General features: G+C 41.9%; 1 protein-coding gene across 3 annotated transcripts in view; it reads left to right on the top strand.

Moving 5' to 3' along the window:
- The window catches only part of GRIN3A (glutamate ionotropic receptor NMDA type subunit 3A), a 95,858-nt gene that overhangs the window by 29,783 nt on the left and 44,159 nt on the right, over nucleotides 1-21,916 (top strand). For all 3 annotated transcript variants that reach the window (XM_074953553.1, XM_074953554.1, XM_074953555.1), the window contains 2 exons: nucleotides 1,588-2,189; nucleotides 8,654-9,701. In XM_074953553.1, coding sequence (XP_074809654.1) covers nucleotides 1,588-2,189; nucleotides 8,654-9,701 — 1,650 coding nt within the window. The remainder of the gene's footprint in view (nucleotides 1-1,587; nucleotides 2,190-8,653; nucleotides 9,702-21,916) is intronic.

Below are 21,916 nucleotides of genomic sequence, written 5' to 3'. Positions count from 1 at the left end.
CAAAAGCTTAGGTTATGCTGTTTTGTCTGAGGTGGACACCTGTGCACTAAGGATTGGACTGAGCCCATCAATCTCATTCCCCATAGGCTACTCAAAAGGCAAGAGATGGTCATAATAAGCGCTCAATCCTTCTCCCTCTGAATTTAATGGCCAAAGGACGAGAAGGGACCTCCTGGGTCATTGAATCCATTCCCTGCTCCTGCAGGTAATCCCATCATATAAACCCTTCAATGGGAGGAACAGGATCAAACTGCAACTTTGGCGGGTTTATCTATATTTAGCACTTAATTTATTACAGGTCTGATAACTTCATTTTATATAAGCAACACCATGTTTCAGTCTGTGTACTATACTGTAATAATTACAACACTTGGGTTTCAGCTTTATGCTACCAACTGTCCCTAGGCATGCTATATTTCCAGTACAATTCATGCACTGTTGTGTTATTTATAAATGTAGAATTTTCATTTATTATTCATTTAAATTGGTGAATTTCTTGAAAAATTCACAATATGCATATGGCTCAGATAACTATCCGTGCATCTCTAAAATTTATAGTCTGCAAAATCTAGCTGAAAAGCTCATGAGAACAGTCTGTCTTGTGAAATTTCTGGCACCTCCACTTCTGATCCTGGATAGAAATAATCTGAGAACAGCTGTTCTCATGGGATACTGGCCCTTCCATTTGCAAAGGCAGGCAGAAACTGAAGACGAAAAAACACTTATCCAGTCATTTCAAAGCCTCAGAAAAGGTTTAGCTTGCATTCAGTTTGAGCTTAAGTTTAAGGACAGTACTTTATTGGAAGCAGTTCACCTATCCCAAATGATTACACAGGATTTTTTGTTTTCCACATTAATCAAAAGCCTTATGATCAATAGACAATAGCACTGTGGTGCGGGATTCATTAATGTCATATTCTTGTTAATTTGCTGGTTTGTCCTTTATCAGTCAGTCGTATAATATCTTACTGCTAGTATAAGATGAGTATTGATTGTGTGCCATGATCTATTTATTTAGTTTATTCATGTGTCTACGTAAAAGAGGCCCTGAACACCAAAACCAAGAGATAACAAAAAGAGCTGAAAACATTTTTAATTGTGGTATTCTTCTAACCTAACTCATGAGTTTGCATTAACTTCAGTGTAGCTTAACTGATTTATACCAGATCCTCAGCTGGGACTACACCAGTTTAGAGCAGCTGGGGATCTGGCCTGCATCGTAGGATAGAGATGGGGAGCAATAACTTGGAGTCTTTCATTTATTCTTCAACATACAACATTTGGATCAAATTAAATAATGTGACAGTGTTCCATAAACTCTCACTAGTTTATTTTTTATTGTGTGTATTTTTGGATCAAAGATATACTCCAGATTCTACACTGATTTAGACCCAGTAGTTCCCCCAATAAAGCTGTTCGAAACTGAATGGGAAGTCAGAATTGATTCCAGTGCACTTAATTCACACACACACATATTTACACACATATACGCATACTGTAGGCCAAATCATACTTGAGAGAGGAAGAAACATCGTACGTTTCTGGTCCACCTTTTCTAATCAATATCTTTCATATCTTTAAATACAGAATCCCCTTCACCTACAACTGAGTTTAGAAAATCCATTAAGCTCTGATGCGGATGTCACTTTCTCAATCCTGAAAATGAACAACTGGTACAATTTCAGCTTGATGTTATGCCAAGAGTGGAATATATCAGATTTTCTCTTCCTCACGCAACAGAGTTCCAAGTTCCACATGGCATCCATTATAAATATTACCACAGATCTCACTTCAACTAGTGACCTTTTGAACTACTTACAAGTTCACCTAGAGAGCATTAAAGACACAATATCAACCATGGTCATGTTTGGCTGTGACATGGAAAAGACAAGGAGGATTTTTGAAATAACCACCCAGTTTGGTGTGATGCCTCCTGAACTTCACTGGATTCTTGGGGATTCACAAAATGTGGAAGAACTGAGAACAGAGGGTTTACCGTTGGGTCTCATAGCTCATGGCAAAACGACACAGTCCATTTTTGAGCATTACGTCCAGGACGCGATGGAGCTAGTAGCAAGAGCTGTGGCAACAGCTACATTGATCCAACCGGAGCTAGCACTTATTCCAAGTACGACAAATTGCATGGACATAGAGGAAACAAATCTCACTTCAGGACAATATTTATCAAAGTAAGTTCTTCCTTTTTATTTTTTCTCCTAAAGTCTATTTTGTGAGTATAAAATGAAATCTCCATTTTTTTCCATCTTTGAACCATTTAGTTAACTCAACACTATTCACTGCTTGGTCTTACGTTTATATTCGGCAGTTGGTATTTCGTTGTGCTTAATCACTTGCTAGATTGTGATTCCATTACTCAGGATGAGTAGCCACTCGCCTCATGAATAGTCCCATTGAAGTGGTTGGGACCACAGTGTGAGTAAAGATATCAGAGTCTTAATCACAAGCCAGTTTTCAGGCCAAGTTGTAATAGGAATGCAAATTTACAATCACGTATGATGGAAAAAAAGTCAGAACCAGCCTCATATTTTCAGGGGATCCAGGATGCCAGAGGGGGGCAAAAAACAAAACAAAAAAAAACCAGGCCAAGAATATTGGTCTCAAGTTGCAGTGGGGGAGATTTAGGTTGGATATTAGGAAAAACTTTTTCACTAGGAGGGTGGTGAAACACTGGAATGCGTTACCTAGGGAGGTGGTGGAATCTCCTTCCTTAGATATTTTTAAGGTCAGGCTTGACAAAGCCCTGGCTGGGATGATTTAGTTGGGGATTGGTCCTGCTTTGAGCAGGGGGTTGGACTAGATGACCTCCTGAGGTCCCTTCCAACCCTGATATTCTATGATTCTATGATAATATTCCCAAAGCCAGAATGGGTCTCAGGGTGAAAAACTTTCAGTTCCCCTGCTGGAGGTGAGTGTGTGAGTGGGAGGAGGGGGTCAGACAGACAGAGAAATGGATCTTGAGTGCCACTCCTTTCTCTGGTGCAGGCTAGAGGGGGATTTGGCTGAGAGTTGATGAAACTGTGTAGAATTTCCAAAAATGCAGAGCCCTCACCCTCCTGCCAAGCAATCTGTCATCTTGCTGGTGCTTAAGGCTAGCCTTGTAAAATGCTGCATACTGCGCAATCACTGCAAAAATTCTACCCTGGAAATTCATCTCTAGTTGTTTGGTGAGTGAGTGGACAGTGGAAGGAAAAGAGGGGTCACCAAAAGAGGATGTGGTCTGTCTATCTGCCTGGGTAATATTTGCTGTAGATTTCTCTGCCCGTAGCATCCCATTATTGTGAGATAGAATCACATACATGCATGGATGGGCTTTTTTCTTTCTCTCCCTTCTTCTTGTGGTTGTTAATTGTTTTTTTTTTTAGCTGCACTTCACCTGTCTTCTACACAGTAGACTTTTTTTCAGGATTCAGGTGCAAATCCATTGTGTTTTTGGTGTGAATGTTCACAGTTCCTTTTGGACGGTATCTATCCTCTCTTCACAATAATGATGTGATGAATCTCTCACCCAGTTAGGACAAAAATGTTTCCTTCATCAACCCCTGTCAAGGTTCCTTCCCCACTCTGAACTCTAGGGTACATATGTGGGGACCTGCATGAAAGACCCCCTAAGCTTATTCTTACCAGCTTAGGTTAAAAGCTGCCACCACCAAAGTGTTACACAAAGAACAGGGGAAGTGCCCACTTGGAAACGTCTCCCCCCAAAAAATATCCCCCCAAGCACTACACCCCCTTTCCTGGGGAAGGCTTGATAAAAATCCTCACCAATTTGCATAGGTGAACACAGACCCAAACCCTTGGATCTTAAGAACAATGAAAAAAGCAATCAGGTTCTTAAAAGAAGAATTTTAATTCAAGAAAAAGTAAAAGAATCACCTCTGTAAAATCAGGGTGGTAAATACCTTACAGGGTAATCAGATTCAAAACATAGAGAATCCCTCTAGGCAAAACCTTAAGTTACAAAAAGATACAAAAAGAGGAATATACATTCCATTCAGCACAACTTATTTTATCAGCCATTTAAACAAAACAGAACCTAACGCATATCTAACTAGATTGCTTACTGACTCTTTACAGGAGTTCTGACCTGCATTCCTGCTCTGGTCCCGGCAAAAACATCACACAGACCGAGAGAACCTTTGTTTCTCCCCACTCCAGCTTTGAAAGTATCTTGTCTCCTCATTGGTCATTTTGGTCAGGTGCCAGCGAGGTTACCTTAGCTTCTTAACCCTTTACAGGTGAAAGGGTTTTTCCTCTGGCCAGGAGGGATTTAAAGGTGTTTACCCTTCCCTTTATATTTATGACAACCCCCATCGTTAATTTAAGGCTCACAAGAAAGTTGTTTCAGCTAAGTAAAATAAGGGTATGTCTCCACAGCAATAACAGTGCATGAACAAATCACCCAAACCAGCTAGAATCCTGCTAGCATGGGTAACAATAGCAGCGAGGACTGCCCACACTGTTCTGTCTTCGCTGCTGTGGGAACCCATGCTAGCTGGATTCAAACTACTGTAGTCTGAGTAGGTGGCTCATGTACAGCTTTTGCTGGATAGACATACCTTAGTCATGAGAACAGATGTTGATTTGGGCTTCAGAACGACACTGTGGTGATCCATTGGGTTGTGAGATTAATTTCGTTCCATTCAAAAAGCACCCATGGAAATAGTTCCAAAATAATTCACTAAATCTTCTAACTCTTTGAGAAATACCACCACAGCAGGAGGACATTTCAAGGTACCAAATGGCTGACTAATTTAACTGTTGAAGGAGACATGCAGAGGATCAAGTTGATGACTAAATGAAGAAAGCCAGGCCTGTAACAAACGCACAAGCTTTATGCTACATTACTGCATGTTTATTAATGTCCTTTCTTTTCACCCTTTGGAAATCTAAATAGTCTCATGACAAGAGTTGCAGTTGTGTTCTTAACTGTTTGCGCGTCTTGGGAAAACAAACCCAATTTCACAGCACATGAAAGGGAGAGCAGATGCATTCCAAACAGCTATTTGATGGCAGGCATTTGCACATACAGCTGCTGTCATAAGAATGCATTAATCAACGGGACAAGATATTCTTAGGTCCCGATCCCGCATTGTGATCTGCATTGGCAAACTGCTGTTTGCATGAAGCCCCAATAAAGTTAATGGGGTTCCACATGGGTGAAGCAGACTTCCCATGCGGATCACATTACAGGACCAGACCACCTGCTTTGGTATTTCAACATAAAGCAACTACTGGCAACTTTCTGCTTTTCCTTTGTCTGTCTCCATTTATGGCCCCAAACCTGCAATGAGCTCTATGAGGATAGAACCCTACACCCATACAGATGCTCATTGCAGGATAAGGGTCTATATCTCTAACCACTAGGTATAGTTCTACAGAGCTCAGCAAAGCCAGGCTCATAAAGCCTGGGCTCTCAGATCATTATTGAACATAGTCAGTGGATAGTTGGACATTTAAATGCCCATTGTAGCACCCAAATGCAGAATTTGGGCCTCCACTCTAGGCATCCAAGTTTTAAAATGTGGCCTACAATATTTTCACTTTTTAATGAAAGAAGGATCTGGCCCTCAGTTAATAGCAAAATGTGCAGAACTTCCCCCTAGGCTTTGGGGCTAGGCTTTTGCAATTTCCTTATGATGAGAGTGAATTCCTGCTGAGTGAATTTTTCCTCTTGTGAGCACCCTTGTTATAGGAATAAGGCATTAGGATTTTAAAGCCTCATCTAGCCTGTGAATTAAAGCTTTAACTGTGCTTCTTGGGCAATTTCAGCAGCCTGTGTTTTGATTTGCTCCCTGCTCTGGTTCTTGGCCCTTACTAAACTTTGCAAGAATGTAATCAAGCTAAAGAAAATAGATGAGACTATTTTAATTAAATTGTTATCCAAATACTACAAACATAGTTCTTCTAGGGTATGTTATGAGAGCTTTAGCGCCTCTGTCGAAGAATGAACATGAAAAACAGAATACAACAGGAAAGAGCAAGCATCACCCTTTGAACTCATTTCCATTGTTAAATTTAGAATGACAATGGAACGACTGTGTCTAGCTGTCTGGCAGTGGGTCAAGAGCACGAGTAGCAGCTTCAGAGCAGACTGTTAAGAAGCAGAACACAAACTCCAAACTAGCTGCGAGATCTATACTTTGATTTCACCAGCCAAGTATAAACTCCTCAGGCACTGTGACAGCCTTAACATGGAGTCACAAACAGTCCCCTTGGGCAGTCCAATCTATCTTGATACCCAGGTAAGCCTGCCTTGGAGACAGATGGTCCCTTATGCCAAAAAAGCACAACATTCAGGTTACTCTCAGTCCCAAAAAGCTTACCCCACTTACCCCACATCAATTGCACTTTAGATCTCACACTGAAGATAACACTTGTAGCCAATCCTATAACAAACTGTGTCAGGGTTTATTAACTAGGAAGAGCTCTGTATGTTCCTTAGGACTAACTCAGGCCAAGCGCTAGGGATCTTTTGCTTATGCTTAGTGAACCTTGCCCCTCAGAGTCCAAGCAGCATAAAGATGCAGTTTCTTGTTTGGGAAGAAGGGAATAAAAATCCATAAGTTCAAACTGATGGGACGAGTTCACACATACGTCTCTTCTTCATGTGGCAGAGGGTGGCGGGAGAGCGCAATTAGCAAAGTCTTCATTCTTTGATGTTCCACAGTGGCCCATTTGGTTTCAATGGGCCTTCTTGGTGAGCCGGACCTAACACCTTCTGTCAGAAGCCAGGATTTTTATGTATATTAACACATCTTTCCTCTTTAGTAACTTTACACAGTTACAGAGGATTGCAATGCAAACACTTCATATCACCATATAACATGGGGTACAGATAAGTGAAATTTTACATGCAGCATCCTACAAGTATTCCATAAACGCTAAACACACTCTTTTAATCTTAACGTCTATGTTAATAATAATAATACACAAGGGAGCCAGACTAAGTCAGGTATGTCTTGGTCAGTGGTCAGCTGACGCCTAGGGGCCTGGGCATGAGCTGGCACTTTGTCTGCCGGCATTACAGACACTAACCAAAGCTTCATACAGTTCACACAGCCTCATCTTAGGGCCAGATCCTCAGCAAGTGTAAATTGAAGCTGTGTTGATTTACCCCATCTGAGGCTCTGACCCTTCATGTCCACAAGCCTGGGTAAACTACCCACTCTCTGTACATGCCTGCCAGCAGCCTGTACAGAAATGTTATTGATAGGGACCCATGTAAATAGAACTGCTTTTTATAAGCCAGATGCAGCAAGATGCTTGCAAGATGCTGAACACTTAACTCCTACAGACTTTGCTCTGTACCTCACAGGAGGCCTTGCTAGATTGAGCCCGATACCAGCTGACCTGCTCTAGCTTCTCCTTAAGGTTTCTGACTAAGGCAGTTTTTCCATGTCCATGAAGGCCCTTGACTTTGAACTTCATTAATGCTGCATATAGGATATGCAGTGATTAATGGCCATAGAAGCCACAGTATAAGAGCATAAGTTGTTAAAATGTGATTTATGCCCAGCTCCCTTTGGATGATTGGATTAACGTACCACCACCACCACAAAAGTATCTAACATGGACATCAGAGGCAGAAAAACGCATTAACTTGATAAGGTTGCGAAATCAACCCTTTAAATGTCATGAAATCTCTCAAATCATGGAGTCAGAGAGTTTAAGGCCAGAAGGGGCCAACAGACTTCCTGAATATCACAGGCCACCAGCTGCACACTAAACCCAGCAACCAGAATTAGGCCAAAGAATTACAGCCCTCCAGAGACTATGCTATTGTGCTACGGGCGGAGAACAGGAGGGACTAAAGTGCACCAATGCCCTAGGCCCCTGCAGTAGCAGGGAACTGAAAGTTTATAAAACAATTTAGCCACCTCAGAGATGTTGGGCTGATTCACTCCTGTGGGTGGGGAGGTGTGCTGTTTACACAACCGATGACTCAATCTAGATTCTGCCAGTGTAAACCAGAAAACCCAATGAGTGCATTTGGCCTGTAATACTTTTTATTCTCATTCTTCATATTGAATATAAAGCTTAATGTGCTATTGTTTTATGTTAGTTAAGCTATACCCTAAAATAAGTAGGGTGTACACTATGCCTCAATTGTGTTGCAGTAGAAATTCTCGGCCAGATCCCTGAGCTATGTTGATTTGCACAAGCTGAGGATTTGGCCTTGTAACTTTTATTTTTTTCTGGATTTTGCTTCTTTGATTTCTCAAACTTAATATGGCACTAGCATGATTATTATTTCGCATTATATGGATATTAAATTTCTAATAAGGCTAAGCAGAGTAGGCAGTGAAGTACTCAGCTAGCACTCTCTCAATCAGAAGGATTCATAACTGCCCAGCTAGTAAGAGACAGTCCCTTCCTGAAGAACTTAAAATCTAAATAGACAAAGGGTGGGAGAAAGGAAGCATAATTATCCCCATTTTACAGATGGTGGAAGTGAGGCACTAGGGGATTACATGATTTGCCCAAAGTCATACAGCTAGAAACAGGAAACAGACAGCTCTCCTGAGTCCCAGTACAATGCTTTCAATACAAGCCCATTGTTCCTCCAAAGCAGTGTAAGGCTTCAGCCATCTGGATGTCTGGTTCTGTTTTCTTACATTTCTTCTCCCAACAGGTTTTTAGCCAACACAACCTTTAACGGTCTCAGTGGCCACATTAAAGTGAAAGGCTCTTCCATCATCAGCTCAGAAAACAGCTTCTTCATTTGGAATCTGCAGCATGATCCTGTTGGGAACCCAATGTGGACTCGACTGGGGAGTTGGCAAGAAGGACAGATCATCATGGATCGTGGGATATGGCCAGAGCAGGCCCAGAGGCACAAAAACCACATCCTGCACCCTCCCCGGCTGCACCTGAGAGTGGTAACACTGATAGAACACCCTTTTGTCTTCACGAGAAACGTGGATGATGAAGGGCTGTGCCCAGCAGGACAACTGTGCTTGGATCCTCTGACCAACGATTCAGCCATGTTGGATAGCCTCTTTGAAACCCTTCACGGGGGCAACGACACCGTGCCCATTGAGTTCAAAAAGTGCTGCTATGGCTACTGCATCGACCTGCTGGAGAAGTTGGCCGAGGATATGAACTTTGATTTTGACTTGTACATTGTTGGCGATGGGAAGTACGGAGCTTGGAAAAATGGACATTGGACAGGTCTTGTGGGTGACCTTCTGGCTGGGACAGCCCACATGGCAGTGACATCATTCAGCATCAATACAGCCCGTAGCCAAGTGATTGATTTCACCAGCCCTTTCTTTTCAACCAGCTTGGGCATCTTAGTGAGGACCAGAGATACAGCAGCTCCTATTGGAGCCTTTATGTGGCCACTCCACTGGACCATGTGGCTGGGAATATTTGTTGCCCTCCATATCACAGCAGTATTTCTCACACTGTATGAGTGGAAAAGCCCCTTTGGGATGACCCCCAAGGGAAGAAACAGGAATAAAGTTTTCTCCTTCTCCTCTGCCCTGAATGTCTGTTACGCAATCTTGTTTGGCAGAACAGCTGCCATCAAACCCCCCAAATGCTGGACTGGAAGGTTTTTAATGAATCTCTGGGCCATTTTTTGTTTGTTTTGCCTGTCGACATACACAGCAAACCTGGCTGCTGTCATGGTAGGAGAGAAAATCTATGAGGAGCTTTCTGGAATACATGACCCCAAGGTAAAGAATGGCAACTTTTGTTAACTCAGTCTTTGCTTCTTCCCAGTTTACATTAAGTATTACATAATTTATGGAGTCTAAATAGTCACATTACAGTCAATTATCTCCTGACTCAGATCCAGGAGAAAAGCTGAACAGAGAGAAGTTTAAACTGCTAGAGTCAAAGCCAGATTGCAAACTGGTCGCTGTTTGGGGTTCTTTGGACCAGGGTTTTGATTTAGGCTATTATAAAGGTAGAAGCAGTTTGCAATATTCAGATCTGAATTTTTAACACCCTTAAATTTGGGGGTGTTTGGATTGATCTGGGTTTTGGTTCAGTTCCATCTCCGCTAAGCTAGCCATAAACTGAGCCACTCTGAATAGGGTCACACCACCTTAGATTGAGTGCTCAGTTAGAGACATTCTGGGTGGGATTTTCAGAAGCACTCACTCAGCTTTAGCCTAATTCTGCTCCTATGGAAGCCAATGGTAAAACTCCCACTGTCTTCCATGGGAGCAGAGTCGAGCTAAGGTGGGCATTTTGGAAAATCCCACCCTCCTGGGAACACACACTTTTCATAGCAATTGAACTTGTTTCCACCTGTGTTCACCCGGCTTTTGCGTTCACTCCTTGTGAGTATTCCAGCAAGTGAATTTCCTGATAGCAGAAACAGCAAACATTATAGAACATAGTGAATTTCAGATTAATAATTGTGAGCATTTGCACTAGGAATCTGAGAGAAATAATCACATGACCTGTGCCCTACCCAAACTACCCACCACAACGCTCACTTGAGATACTGAATGTAAGAACAGCCATGCTTGATCAGACCAATGGTCCATCTAACCCTATATCCTGTGTTCCAACAGTGGCCAATGCCAGATACTTCAGAGGGAATGAAATAACAGGGCAATTATCAAGTAAGCCATCCCCTGTCATCCAGTCTTACCATCTGGTAGTCAGAGGCTTAGAGACACCCAGGGCATGGGGTTGCACCCCTGACCATCTTGGCTAATCAGAATTGATGAACCTATCATCCATGAACTATCTAAGTCTTTTTTGAACCCAGTTATAGTCTTGGCCTTCACAACTTCTCCTGGCAAAGAGTTCCACAAGTTGACTGTGCATTGTGTGAAGCAGTACTTCCTTTTGTTTGTTTTAAACCTGTTGAATACTCACAACAAAGTCCTTGTCAATAGAACCCTCCCCATAAGATACTGAAAAGTTTTCCCATCCTGAATTGGGATGAAAAGTCAAAAATCTCAAAAATGTATGTGGACCAAAAATCTGAAAAGTTTTGGTTTGAGTCAATCAAAAAAATGTATCTTGATAATTTTGAAGCATATCATTTTGGTTTCAGCATTTTTATTGTTTTGATCATAACTGGCTTAACATTTTCAAAATGTCAACTCATTTTGAGCTAGAATTTTTCATTTTGAAAGTGTCAAAATGGGACATTTCGAAATGTCTCAACATTATTTTTCAGTTGAGAAACTCATTAAAATGGACCCTGTGTTTCAACAAATCATTCATTTTCTGATGAAAAAAACACTTAGTTGAAAAATTCCTGACCAGTTATACTTGTGAGTAATCTACAGACCAAGAAAGAGTCATAGAAATTACTAGGTGAATAGTTTAAAATAACAAGTACATTTAAGAAAATTGTGAAGTGCTTATGGACAATTTGCGAACAGAAAAAGAAGCTAACTTCATTCAATGAATTATTTGCACAGCTCTAGTTAGACCCATGTTGACAGACCGTGTTGTTGCCTAGCACAGCCAAACTACGTTAGCAGCACACTAAAGATCATATTCCAGAACAGGCCGACATCGTGTCCTCCCTTCCGCACTTGCTGGCTAAAGTATGTTAGAAGTCGGATCAGCTGAGACTGTGTTTAACCTACAGCTTGGGCTGAAACCGCAGAATTCAGATCCAGATATTGATCACCCTCTCTCACCCAACGCTCAGGGACTTTGGATTTGGGGCTTTAATATGGGCTAGCCAAGGAATTCAGATCTGGATCCAGGTTTGGATTTCGAACCACTGCCAAAGTTTGGGATGTTCAGATCTGTGGGTTTTGTTTGGGCACATCGAAAGGTGAATTTGCATATCGTTCCTTTGCTCTATTGCCTGCTCAGTAGACAGGACCACCATGAAGACTGGAACACGGCTTAACATTGAATAATTTTATTTTGTGTTCCTGATATTATTGTATTGGTGGTGAGGCAGCTATTTAGATGGAAAGCGAGATAATTGCCTGTTGGATTAATAGGTTTTTTGGGCTTGTTTCATTAGCTGGAGAGGCTTTGTGTTACCACCACCCTCTGCATTAGCTGGTTATGGCAAATCCATTCTATCTTCTCTTTGCAGCGTCCACTCTAACTCTAGTGAGTAGGGACACTTTCATTGATAGGAATTAAGGCAAAGCATGGATAGAAATCAATCAAAACCACGGCTACCCCCAATTTACACATCCTCTTTGGGAGGACGAGGAAAACTTTAGAAATAGAACCTTCCACTTTATTTTCTAAAAGTGCATGTGTGTGTGGAAAGGTGTGGTATCTCCATAATTCACCCACCAACTACTAATGATCCGGAGAATCAGAACCACAACATCATACATGGGTTTCTTGTCTCACTGCAGAGACGACAGCAACTAAAGCATCAGGCCAGCCCAACATTTTGGTTCCTCGTACTGTATACATCCTATTTTTTTAATTTCCAATGCAGTTGGCATTAAATTCTTGCCCCTTTGTACCAACTCCAAATTGGTGGCTTTGCTTTTCAAGGGAGAAAATCCAAGATGTGGTTTGGCTGCTTTGATCTAGCCCATTCCTACTTATGTTTTGGGGTTACCAGATGCTGTTCACTCTGTTGGTGTTGCTGGTGTATCTGAATACCACTGAAATGTCTGTAGTAGACCTAAGAAGCTTAGGCCTTTAAGGAAGTGTATTCGAGAATGGCTCAAACATCAAAATTCTGATCTAAGTTTCAAACACCACAATGTTCAAGAATGTTCGAATCCTGGATTTTTGGTTTATCTCTTGGGGAAAAAAGCACATTTGGATCTAAGGTTGTGTCTCTGGCTTAGAGCTAAATAATTAAGGCCCTGATCTTGCAAACACATAGGGGATTAACTTTACTGCCATGAGTAGTCCCAATGGGAGTTACTCATGGCAGTAAAGTAAAGCATGTGTGTAAATGTTTGCAGGATTGAAGCCTAAATCCTCATTTTTAATAGAATGGGGCTTCTTCCCAATACTTGCCTTTTCCTGACATCTGCAGTGGACTTCTCCAATGTCCCTGCCCACTCACCTACTTAGCTCTCTCACTGCTATTTTCACCATCTTCCCATATCCACTAAAACCCTCTGCTGTTGCACCATAGACCACCATCTGTAAAGGTGCTAGATCCGAAGTTTAACTTTGCCAGAAGTTCAGACACTGTATGTTAGGTGATTCAGTTTTGGCTCAGACCTATCTCTACATTAAGACCAATTTGTCTTAACTAACATGAAAAAATATAAAACTGACCAAAACATATCTGAGGGTTATTAAAGACTAGCTATCAATGACAACTGTGTGCAGATAATTACTGGCTAACCATCCTAAATAGCTTAGTGTTTTTATCATTAGAAATCTTTTTAGCAAAGGGTCTTGGAGAATCATTGTAATAAGCCACATTAATCTTGGTATGTGCCTTAGTCAAAAGGTAAGTCATTAGCAGTATGCTGATATGTGCTGCTTTACTAATGAGTTCTCTTCAGCGAATCGATGATCTGCAGTTTATTATTCACTGGGAAATCAGTGGGCAGCATAAATTCCAGGACCGCCAGAAATAAATTATATTCTAAAAATCAGTTTTTTAGAAATCTTAAATTGGTCGGGATCTATTGTGAAGCTGTAAAACGAGCATTTCACTGAATCCACAACAGCTTCAGCCTGAACTTCCCAAGATCCATCTCCAGTGCAAACGAGCATCCTGCAAGTTTCCCAGTTCAGCTCCACCACTGTCCCTTGGACCTGGCTTTTCCAGCCCTGGGCATCTGCTAGACCAAAGCTAAGCTGCCCACCCCCCTGTAGTCCCCTCCGTGTAGTTAGAGCAGCGTGAATTTCCTTAATGTGGAGAGTGGCTTAGGATTTTCTATAGTGCCAGGTAAATTACAGCTGCTAGGTACTGTCTCTGCCAAGATGCAAAACTTGGCACAGAATGCTGAAGGAAGAAAACAGTGAGGTGTTGCAAACAGAAGTCCCTATCCTGCACAGGCTGAATGCTAACTTAAGTTTAGGGCTTACTACCCTGAATGGTCCAACTGAAATCAACAGGGTTATTCTGAGTAGTGAGCAGTATTCTCAATAGCGTTTGCAGGATGAAGCCTATAGGCACTGCCACCTTGACACTCACTGCAAGAATATCCTTATGGAAGGTTTACTCCCTACTGTTATGTAAAAGCCAACAAGACAGCTTCCTGGGTATCAGTCCCTGCATTTACCTCAGAATAACTCTTCTTCCTGGTGTTAATCCAATCAGATTGGGCCTGCTCTACAAATTCTCTCCCTCCAGAGTGCTCTATTCAATGCCATATCCTCTATCATACCACATGCTAACAGGACTTCCTTAATGACAGCCCACCACTTCTTCTTGGGCTGGCCTCTTTGTCGTTTTCCTTCAATCTCGATCTGTTAGACCCTCTCACCCATGAAGCTGTCAGGTCTGCACTTTATATGACCAAAACCATCTAAGCCTGCACTCCCTCGTTTTTTCGTTTATGGGTGTTAGTCACAGGGTGCACCACTCACTGCTGGTCTGGCACCTCCTCCTGGTCACTCTGGGGATTAACTCTCGAGGCTGATGCCCCCATCCACAGTTTTGCACACTGTCTCTCCCTCTGGTCTTCAGCCCCTCTCTCAGCCCCAAGAACCACAGCATCCTCTTCAGGACTTAGTCCTTGAGCTAGGTCACTCAGCAGTCCCCCTTTCGGAGTAGCAAAGTCCCTTCTCTCTCGCAGTCTTAGGCAGTTTCCCCTCTCACTGCCCAGTGCCACTCCCTCAATGGCTGGTAAGGGAACCCAGACACACCCTCTTCTCCAGATTCCAGTCCAGGGACCCTCACTCAGCAGTTCTGGGCTCCTCTCTCTACTTCTTCCCTGGACTGCTTCCTACTTCTGACTGGTTCCCCTTCTCTCTCTGGGGATACCACCTCCAGGCACTCTCTTCCCAGGGAGTGACTACTGACTGCCTTCCTGCAGCCTTTCCCAGCAGCCCTGTCTGTAGCCTGCTACCTGACTTTATAGACCCTGCCTATTCCTGCACAGGTGAGCCTCTCTCTAATTAGCTGCCTCCACCCTAAAGCTCCCCTGTTTGCAACCTAATTAGTAGATTTGGCCCACCTGGCCCAATTCCACTCTTGCAGGGTAACAAAATAGCTTCTTCAAATCATAAAAGTACCTAGTAAAAACGCCTCTTAGATAGCGTGACCAGATGTCCCAATTTTATAGGGACAGTCCCAATATTTGGGTCTTTTTCTTATATAGGCTCCTATTATCCCCACCCCGTCCCGATTTTTCACATTTGCTGTCTGGTTACCCTGCTCTTAGAATACAAGCCTTTTCCTTGTTGTGGTTGAAATAATCATTTCAAGCAGGTGATGAATGAGTTAATATTTATTTCTGGATTCACAAACACTTTCTTCTCCTCCTCAATTGACAGTGCCCCCGGAGAACTGTGCTTTTGAAATGTTTAAAGAAAACCAACCTTTTCAAGGTGGTGGATGACAACTATCATTTCTGAGCTGCAGGCTGGCAGGTCTGCCTCACAAACTAAATCCCCTCTGAGCTATCAAGCAAGTAGACAGCAAATACTGAAAAATTAAAGCGACTGTCTGCTCTGTGAAGGACATTAAAAAACGTTAACATCCAAAGTCAGTGCTGCCAAAGAACATCCATGCCTCTGTTGTAAACACAAATAAATAATGTAACTGCCTTTCCATAAAGATATATGTTGTCATAGTGATGTTTAACGGATCGAGATGCGTGTCGTTTTATGCGGTAAGGTTCTAGAGGGGATGCGTGGAGCCGTCTTGTTAAGCTGGGCGGGAATTCCAGTCATGCTGCACTTTGTGTAAACATCTGCGAAGCTGCACAAGGAAATGAACATTGGTACCACTAATGTTGGGTGACATTTTGGGGATGAATTGTTTAATACTTGTTAGTCCATTTGTTGACAAATGCAGTTTTAGGTCAACAAAAACTATTTGCAAGCTTTTGGTCAAATAGTTTCAGCCCGAAAAAAAGCGAGGGAAAAAATGCACACACAAAAAAGGAATCAAAAGGAAACATTTTGACCTTTTCAGAATGAAGCGTTTCAACTTTTCATATTGAAATAGTATTTCATTGTGAAATTTTAGCTGAATGTAATTAAAAAAAATGAAGGGGGGGGGAAATAACCACCTGAAAACAACACCAAATATTTAGTATTAGGTCAAACTAAATGTTTTGTTCGACCCCAAATGAACCAAATAAATCAATTACTCAGCTCTAGGGTATGATTGCTCATCATGAAATGAAGTGCAACAAATAATTAGAAGTCTGCCTTAATTATCACTTGAAATGTCTTAACAACAGTGGGAGTAGAAGTGAGGGGCTATATCGGCATGTTGATGAGATTGAGGTTAGCATATAAGGCAGACTGAACTAGTGATTAGAGTTTACGGTCAAGGAATAGGAAGACCGGGCTTCTTTTCCTGACCTAGGCCCCAGTGCAGCAAAAACAAATAACTATAGTGAATAAATGGGAGTATTCATTGTTTGCAGGATCAGGATCTTAGCCAGTGTCTTGACCTTGGATAGTCACTTAACCCAAAATTTTCGAGTGTCTATTAATTCCACCAGCCTCCATTTTGGGGTTCCCCATTTGAAAAATATAAGGCCTTCTGCATCAGACAGATGACAACACAAGAAAGGAGCACGTTCGACACCTCCTTAAAACGGGTGGCACTCGCTGCTTGTGGTCACCCGCATTGTGCTGAAAGCTGATACAGAGGAATCTAATCACAGACTTAAAAACGATACTAGGAACTGCAGAATAGCATCACCTAAGGATCTGACAAAGGAGTCAAATGCACTCTATTTCCATTGTTTAAATCACTTTTCTTTCTGGCAACTTTTAAAATGAAATGAAAAATAGGTTGTTTTCTCATCTAAGTAGTATAGTGAAATAGCCAATATTACAAGCATACAGTGCTAGAGAAACACTCTTGGCTGGTGAGAAGTCCCACCAACATTAAAGAAAGGCACAGTCATTTACAATAATTATACTCGGCTACAAGCAAATATAGCCCATAATTCCTATCTTTGTTATTCCTGTGTGTTCTTGCATCTGTGAATCCATAATCCTTGTCCAGTGTAGACTGTTATCACTGTCTGCTGTGGGGGGGAGGGGGGGGAATCATCTCTTTGAGGGCATTCAGACTGTTGTTTGATCATGATAAGGTAGGCTGCAAACCTTAATGCTACTTAAAGGATCCGCATAAAATCAATATGCAATTTGCGTGAAATACTGACAAGAGATTTACAGAGATCAAGTAATTTCCTCAGTCAGACCAGGAGACTGCTCTACACTTCACAGCAAAGGTGCTTGTTTACAGGTGTGAGAAAATTGTGAGGAAAATGTTTCATCGTTCACTTGGATCATACGAAATCCCCCGCACTGCTCATCTGAATCCCAGAAGCTTGTGGGACCAGTTAATGTCTCTGGTGGTCCTTCTTTGTTAGAGGAGATGTGCTGACTGTGTTAGTTATGCTTCGACCCAAAAATGAAAACACACACACACACACACACAGAGTCTTCACCCTGGATAGTGTGTTGGTGCAACAAAACTAGTGATATGATGGCATAAGTACCTGAACAGAATAGAACAGATCTAAATCAGAGGCTAACCACAGTACAGCCGGCCAGAGAAATTTAAATTAAACTATATTCTTTTGAAATATGCGATTCCGTCAAAACTGAAATGCTTTGTGAAACTGAGATGATTTTTCTGGAATTTGGTTTTGGAAGAGAACCGGGAAAACGTTGCCCATGACATTGAAACATCTGATTTTGACTTTTTTCAAAATAAAAGAGTTTGATTTTTTTGTTTTGAAATTACCTCTTCTATTGACTATTTTAACAAAAAGTGGAAGTCAACCCCAAACAAAATTTTCCTTGGAGGACTTCAAAATTTGGAGGTTTTGTTCCAGTTCGGAATAAAGACAAATTTCAAAATCAAAATCCTTCATGAAACAGAAGCTCTAGTTTCATGCACAGCTCTAGTAATTAGGATGCATTGAGGTGCCTACACTGAAAATCTAGGCCCCTATTTGCATGTCTAAATGGCAGCTGTTGCATGCTGGGCTCTTTTTAAAAAGTCTGGCCCTGAATGCATAGGAGAAAACAGGACAGTATATTCCACAAACTTTGTCTTTCGTTTTATGGCTTTAACTGCACCCAATCCTCACTCTTCTTGTTTTCCCATGTAATCACTCAGAATCACACTGTTTCTCTGCTGTTGTTTTTAAATTGGGAGAAGAAGAGCTGCACTCCTAAGTAAGAAATTATGTTACATTAAAAACGTTCTCTAACTGGGACGTTTGAGTACTCTTAAGCTTCATAGGATAGGTCTACATAGCCATTGGCATCAAGCCTCCCAGCCCAGGTCAATAGATGAGGGCTTGGGCTACTGTGCTAAGCACAGCTGTGTAGACAATGCTTTGAAATTGTGGCTTCAGCTATAGCTCACACTCTGAAGCCCTCGCCCTACCCTAGGCTTCAGAGCCCAGGCTCCTGCCCAAACCGCAACATCTACACAGCTGGTTTTAGAAGATGGTAGCACAAGCCCAAGTCTGTTGACCCAGAACGGGTGGCTCGCTGCCACAGCTGTGCAGATAAATCCTCAGGGCCTTTGCAGTAACACTCTGCTCAGTCAAGAATTAAATAAACCACTCTCCAAAACTTGAGCTCTCTGCCATGGATGACAGATGTTTTTACAAAGGGAAGACTAGATGAATAAAGGAACCAACAAGAACAACAGAAGAATGGAGGAGCAGAAGTCCCTGGAGTTAGAAGATGAAACAGGAGCATACTTTGCCAAGTTAAGTTCCATGGAGCTAGCATGACAGTGCTCTTACAAGAAAAGTAATAAGCTTCTATACTTAGTAGTATTTCTGTTTTGAGCACAAAAATCTCAAAATGTTTCCTTCCTTGTTTAGTTTCCAGTGTAGTTTTACAGAAGTTGACACAATGTGCAACAGCAGTGATTTAGGTCCCGATCCAGCAAAGCTCTTAAGCATGAGATTAACTTTAAGTGCATGAGTAGTCCCATTGATTAGTCACATGCTCAAAGTTAAGGATGTGTTTCAGTGTTTTTCTCATCATTGCCATAAAGAGATTGCAATTTTAGACCCTGATCAGCAAAGCACTTACAGTAAGTATGTGCTTAACTTTTAGCACAGGAGTAATCCAATTGAAGTCAAATTACTATCTCCCAATGGATCAGGGCTTTAGATTGAACGTTCCTTGAAGCAGAAACCTTGTCTTTATATTTGTCATTAAAAAGCATGCCACAGTTTTAGGAGTTATATAAAATAATTATAATAAGCAGATCTACCACAATCCAAACTAATTTGAAGTAACATAACATTCACAGAAACCCAGAGGACTGAAAGGGGTGTTTCAAGTATGCTCCCTTAGTGACTGGTACAGCAGACAAAGTATAAACTCTGAATAGTCTTCCCATCAGGCAGGTAGACACCTGGCCTTTCTTTCCCCCATTCATATAAATGGTGTTTCAATAAGAAAGTAACATAAGACGTGAAAAGCCGATTATAATGTTGATTTGACAGTCATCAGTTTCCCTTTGCCATCACTAGAATCCAGTTCAGCAGCCCTTCTAATTAATTTATCTTGGGATGCATTCAAATATTCCTTCTTAGCAGCCAAGAAAGAAATCAAAGCACACCTCAGGAATGCCGCAGCTGTCTCCTAAAGTGCATTTTTCACAAGAAGAGACGTACTCATTGGCCAGAAACATTGAGATTCATTTAATCAAAAGACAAGGGAATTGCAATATAATCCAAAACCCATTGAAGTCAATGGTCGTCTTTCAATCTACTTCAGTGAGCTTTGGATCAGGATTTTGGAGAATGAAGTTTCTGATTCCTCATTGCAAATCTCCTATAACAGACTTAAATGAGTTTGGAAAGTTATTTGAAATATTTACAGTAATTCTTGATTAAGGAAAAGTTCTACTCAGGTTACTTTCCTTCCACCCTGACTGAAACAGGGCCTGCCAGATACATACCAGGGAAGCCTGCTCTGATGAGATATCTAGCCCAAATTTGCAAACCCAATAAATTTGGATACTTCAGATTTACTCATCGGAATCAAACCTCCAAGCCTTTCGTGGTTTGCTTCTTGCTCATGCTTTGCTCCTCTGTAGATTCATTTCGCAATCCCAGAATTTAGTTTCTAAGCTTGCAGATCATCCTGCTAGGCTGGACTCAGCAATGTTAAAACTTGAACCTTCCCTTCAGAGTTATGCAGTCTCACAATTAGCCTGAAAACCCCAAACCAGGTCTTGGAACTCTATCTAGGTCTAGATAGTTATAATGTACCTCTTCTGATTATTAAATACAGTATTAAAAAATCACTGAGTTAAAGAAGACTACAGGTTAACGTCAGTGATGCCATACCATGTAGCAAGGGAATTCATGGCCCTGAGAGTATGCCATCACCACTTCCTATACCTTTGGGGCCAAATTCTATCCTCTGGTACTTTTGTGCAGCCTCTTTAATGGAAGTGCTGCAAGCATCCAGAATTTGACCAATACCTTTTCACTGAGGCCCCAATTAGCAAGTTACTTAAGTACATCCCTAACTTTAAACATCAGTGGGGCAACTCACATGCTTAAACTTAAGCATGCTTAGGTATCTTTGTGAATTGGGGCCTAAGCATGTCAACGGCTTTGGGATTCTTCTGGATGAAAGTTTGATATCATTGTCAGTCACTCCCAGAAGTGGGTGAAAGGTGTAATATGAACTTCCTCTTCCTCTACCAGGCCTAGGAAACCCCTTCCTTTTGGTGCCTTCTAGGGCATCTCCAGAAGCCTGCACCCCCAACCTCACTTTTATAGCCCTTGTCTTCCATGTATCGTTTCAGAAGATAATGATTAGCCACTGCCCCCAGCCCATCAGCCATCTTTATGGCATGTGAAGAGAATCACCTGCTACCATTGAAATCCAGTCCTGGAAGCATGGGGGAAAGACTAGTGAGGAAGGAATGAAGAACTTCTTATTAATTAAGCAGGGCACTAGAAGACTGCCTGACCTGAATGTCAGTCACCTCCCTATACTGCAGGAGCAGGACAGGCTGTCAATTCACTTCTGCAGTACCTCCACGGACTGCTGTGGGCTCAGAGATGCCACCAGCTCCTTAGCAATGCCCTGAACCATGTCACTTAATGCAGGGGAAGTGTTTTCATGGACTCTAGCCTTTCCTTGGCTTCCGCCCACCTGCAGATTTCCACCAAGCTTCGTGACAGGTATACCATCTTAAAAGACAGACAAAACCAAACCATGTTTATGATTGGAAATTAGATATCTTCTTCTTCAAAGTCACGTACAATATAGCTTTGAGGGACTCAACCATGAGCATATCAGTGTCAAGGGGAGAAAAAAGCCCTATTGAAAATTGACTGTACTACAAGGACTTTTGAGGGCAAACTTCCTTGCAGTTGCACTGCCTTTTAACTTTCTCTTTTCCTAAAGGAAAGGAAAACATCAGACAATGCAGGGCCAGAGTCAAGACCGTTGAAGTTAAAGGGCCTCTTTACATTGAGTTCGGAAAGCTTTGGATCAGGCCCATAAACACCAGTGAAACTTAACGGACATATTTTCTTCCTTATGATACAAGAGTACTGGCAAATTTATTAGTCTTTGAAAAGCACTTAGATGTTGAAAGCACGGAGCTAAATTTAGAAATGTGGAACCATGGACCTTTCACGTCCTGGGTATTGCTGATCCAATAAAAAGGCCTCTGCACTGCTGCTATGACAAGCATGTAATAGATGCTTTGTTATGAGCCGGGGCACGTGAGAGCCTGACCCAAAGCCCATGAAAGTCTCCCATTGCCGTCACGAGGCTTTGGATCACTGACTAAGAGGGCAGAGGTTTTCCATTTTCACAGCTGCACAAGGAT

The sequence above is a fragment of the Natator depressus genome, chromosome 5 (genome assembly GCF_965152275.1).
Source record: "Natator depressus isolate rNatDep1 chromosome 5, rNatDep2.hap1, whole genome shotgun sequence".
NCBI lineage: Eukaryota > Metazoa > Chordata > Testudines > Cheloniidae > Natator > Natator depressus.
The sequence above is the reverse complement of the archived record's forward strand: the minus strand, read 5'-3'. Positions and strand labels throughout refer to the sequence as shown.